This window comes from Castanea sativa, chromosome 5 (assembly GCF_040712315.1).
Source record: "Castanea sativa cultivar Marrone di Chiusa Pesio chromosome 5, ASM4071231v1".
NCBI classification, from domain to species: Eukaryota; Viridiplantae; Streptophyta; class Magnoliopsida; order Fagales; family Fagaceae; genus Castanea; species Castanea sativa.
In genome coordinates, this window is record NC_134017.1 from 60,449,453 (window position 1) to 60,453,815 (window position 4,363).

Consider the following 4,363-nt stretch of genomic DNA (forward strand, 5'->3'; position numbering starts at 1 on the left):
GGCTTTTTGAAAAAGTGCATAATGAAAAAGTTGAGTTTTTAAAAAGTGCATAATGAAAAAGTGATTTTTCAAAAAGCTGAGTGTTTAGTAAAAACTGTTAAAAAGTGGTTTTTGAAAAAACTTAGTATTTGGCTAGCACTTATAAAAGTGGCAGTTTGAAGGGTAAATTACTAAAAAGGACAATGTCTATATAAAAAGAATTTTTTGTTTTAATTATCTCTTTTAATGCAAGTTATGGACACAATATTTTCACAAAAATTTCACAATAAAGTTTATGTAACAAGTTGTTAATAGTAGGGGGAAAAAAATGTCACTAGTAGGTCTAGATGAGAACTAATAACAACTTACTATGTAAACTTTATTATGAAATTGTTATAAAAATATTATGTCTATAGTACTATTTTTTTCTAAAAAAAAATAGTACTAACTTAAAAAGTTTAGAGATATAATAAAATGTCACAATATTTTCACAATACTAATTTAAAATTAATCTTTGTAAAATACAATTTTATTAACACTTATCTTTTAAATAAGTTGTTCTAGTACCCATAATTTTTTCTCCACTACATACTCTATAACATCACAACTTTTAAAAAAAAATTGTAAAATAATTTGTGTTCCTACTCATTATATTTTCTTCTACGTTGCATAACCAAACCCAAAAACTCTTTTTTCTTTTTTTTTTTCTTTCACTTTTTTCTCCTCCACATCTTTTGTTCGTCCTTATCTCCTGATCTTCTTTTTTTTTTTTTCTTTCACTTTTTTCTCCCCCACATCTCTTGTTCATCCTTATCTCCTTCGTCCTTATCTCCTGATCTTCTTATCTTCAGTTCCTCCAGACACACACACCCACCCACCCACACACCCACACACACAGATCAGAGAAGACGAAGAAGAAGATGAACGAAGAAGAAGACGAACGAAGCAGAAGAAGAGGAAGAAGCAGAGAAGACAAAGAAGAAGACGAAGACACACACACCCACCCACCCACCCACACACCCACACACACAGATCAGAGAAGACGAAGAAGATGAACGAAGAAGAAGATGAACGAAGAAGAAGACGAACGACGCAGAAGAAGAGGAAGAAGCAGAGAAGACGAAGAAGAAGATGAAGAAAGCAGAAGAAGAGGAAGAAGATTGAGAGGGTGATTCGGTAATTTTAGGTCTCAGCTATCCGTTGAGCTGAAAACGTTGATGCACGTTTGAGATATGGACCTTCAGACCACCATTTCAGAAATCAGCGTTTTTGCCTTTGCCTTAAAACGCAACTTTTATCTAAAATTTGCGTTTAGGCTTCACCAAACGCCCAGCCACTGCCAACTTTATGTAAAAGCTACGTTTTGGGTCCTAAAAGCCCAACCAAACGAGCACTTAGTTGTATGATATGGATAAGGGTAATGTTATTGTACACGCTATGTGCAATTGCATGCTGTCCAAAACACAACTGAAAATGTGACCTAAAGTCACGTTTTCAGTCGTTTTGGGCAACGTGTATTTGCACACAAGGTATACAACTGGTTTTTTTCTATGGAATTAAATATACCCGTCCTAGACTCAAGGGCCCCCAATATAGCACTTAGTTAAAACGTAAGGACAATGTTAATTACACACACATCTATGCACACATGTAAAAAACAACTGAAATCGTGCATTAGAGAAATAATTTCAAATTAGAAATCGCACCTTCGAAGCACAATATTAGTTGTTTTTTGTGTGAGTCGGCAATAGGAGTTATTAAAATTGAAAATGGCACATCAGCAAAGAGAACTCCATACATCTCTTAATCATCTAGGCGTTAGTGGCGATTGATGGGCTGGTGTTGTTTTAGGTGGTAGTGGGCCAACAGATCCCTCATTTTGTTCATCCGTTTCTCCGTCCAAACAGGCCTCATTTCATCTGTCCATTTTCGGCTTAAAAAAAGTGCTTAGTTTCGTCCATTTGGGCTGGGCTTTAAAGCTCAGAGAAGTCAGTGAGGCAAAAACCTTCAGCCCTCAACAACTAATATACATTTGATCCATTCTATATTGTAAGAACAAATTACGATCAATTCACCAGTCATCTTTCACTTATTAAACATCATAAATTCACCTTTTTGTTTTGTTTTGTAAACTTGTTCTCTTTTTCGTTGATTATTTCAAATCAATCATGTAATACATTCTTCAAAATAAAAATAAAAAGAAGTTTTTAAGTGAAGTGAGGCACTTATATATATGTACAGTCCTTGTAACTTGGACTTGGTGCCATATGTAATGTGACAGCCAGCCCTATAATGAGTTGCCTTCTTGCCGGCACACTGTAATACTACCAATTCTCATACAGTCTTAACTGTCCAAAGACTCTTTCTTTCTTTGATTTTCTTTTTTAATTGTCTTTACACTATACTCTCTCTGCCCCCACCTTATATATATAGGAAGCTACATACATAAGTCTTTCTCAACCAAAATCTCAGTCACTTTTTATCATCCTATTCCTATACGACTCCTTCTTCCTTTGATTCAAAGCTTCCTATGCTCACAATTTGCAGATGGCCTCCCCCATTCTCTTCTTCGGACTTCTAGCTTTCGTTTTCATTGCTGCATTGGCATCTGATCCTAGCCCTCTCCAAGATTTCTGTGTTGCAGATACAAACAGTCAAGGTACAAAATGAGCCTTAAACATGCATACTTCTACTCCCTATAGGCTTAATGTTAAAACCGTAAGTAGTAGCACCGTAAATATTTGTTCCAAACTCTTTTCCACCCGCTCATATCACAATATTCACAATTGTACACACAGTGCTGGCTCAACCATTGAGCCAAATAAGCAACCGCCTAAGGCTCCAATAAAAAAAGGCCCCTAAATTTTTACTAATAAAGATATTCTTGTACCAATAGAAGTATTAATTAAGTCCTAAATATTCACCAATAAATAAAAAGTAGTTTTTTATCAAATAAAAAGTAGTTTTTTATCAAAGAAAAACTAGTTAAAGAAAAATATTTTCATTGGATGGATCAATCATTTAATCTCTCACACATAAATGTTAAAAGAACTTATTAATCTTACACAAGTAAATAAATTTCTACTCAAATTCTATTTAGAAATATAAAATATATAACTTTATTAAACTTTTCAATCATATTTTTTTAGTATTTAGATACTTCATTCAATAAATAGTATTTATTTTAGTTGCATAGTCATTGAGTAATGCGATGGTTTGTTTTAATTTGTAATTTTTTTTCTAAAAAAATAGATTTTAAATGAAAAAAAAAACCAAAAGTCAAATAAATATTTTTATTAATATTCAAAGTATAATAATAGATCTTACTTAAAGTTGTCGCCTTGGGTCCCACAATACCTTGAGCCGGCCCTGTGTACACACAGTGTATGCATTTTCTAAAAAGCAATGATAGTGACATGCTACTTATTATATACTCACCATATACACACTATCACATGAATTGAAATCGTGTTTTTAAAGCATAATTTCAAAATGAAGTTTGTATGGAGTGTACAATAATAAGTAGTATTTAATAAGATTTTCTGATTTAAAAATATTAAAACGTGGAAAAGCAATATATACAAATCGTGTGAAATAAGTTGTGAGAAAGTTGTGCCAGAAAAATCATTAACTTTTAATAGTTATGGCTTACATGTTTCTTATTTGCAATGTTATGGTTGGTGGCAGTGCTCCTAAATGGTTTGGCTTGTAAGGATCCTAAGATTGTTGAAGCCAATGATTTTTCAAGCAGTGGACTTCATATAGCAGGCAACACATCAAACCCTCTAGGGTCAAGGGTGACTCCCATGACCGCTGCACAAATACCAGGACTTAACTCTCTTAGAAACCACCGTACAAGTATAAATGCTTGTGGGGTGTGGAAGGGGCAAAGGGCAAGATTCAAATCTCTAGGAGAGAGCTCCACACACATATACACTAATATTAAGCTAGAGTAGAAATTCTATCCTGTAAAAAAAATAAAAATAAAAATAAAAACTCTCTTGAAATTTCCCTTGTTCGTATTGACTATGCACCAGGGGGTATCAACCCTCCCCACACTCACCCTCATGCCACCAAAATCTTAAGAGTCTTGGAAGGTAGCCTTGAAGTTGGGTTTGTCACATCTAATCCTCAGAACCGCCTTATCACAAAGGTGCTACAAAAGGGTGATGTGTTCGTATTCCCAATTGGTCTCGTCCACTATCAAAGAAATGTTGGTAATGAAAGTGCCATCATCATTGCTGCTCTAAGCAGTCAAAACCCCGGTGTTATCACAATTGCCAAGGCAGTGTTTGGGTCCAAGCCTCAAATTCCTAATGACATTTTAGTGAAGGCCTTCCAGGTGGACAACGATGTTGTCAACTATATCCGGTCTAAGTTCTAA

At 34.4% G+C, this 4,363-nt stretch overlaps 1 protein-coding gene across 1 annotated transcript; it reads left to right on the forward strand.

Moving 5' to 3' along the window:
- Positions 1-2,526: 2,526 nt before the first annotated feature.
- Positions 2,527-4,363, forward strand: LOC142633298 (putative germin-like protein 2-1). The gene is made up of 3 exons (XM_075807511.1): positions 2,527-2,638; positions 3,667-3,811; positions 3,973-4,363. Exons 1-3 carry the CDS (start codon positions 2,527-2,529, stop codon positions 4,361-4,363), a joined length of 648 nt encoding a protein of 215 aa, XP_075663626.1.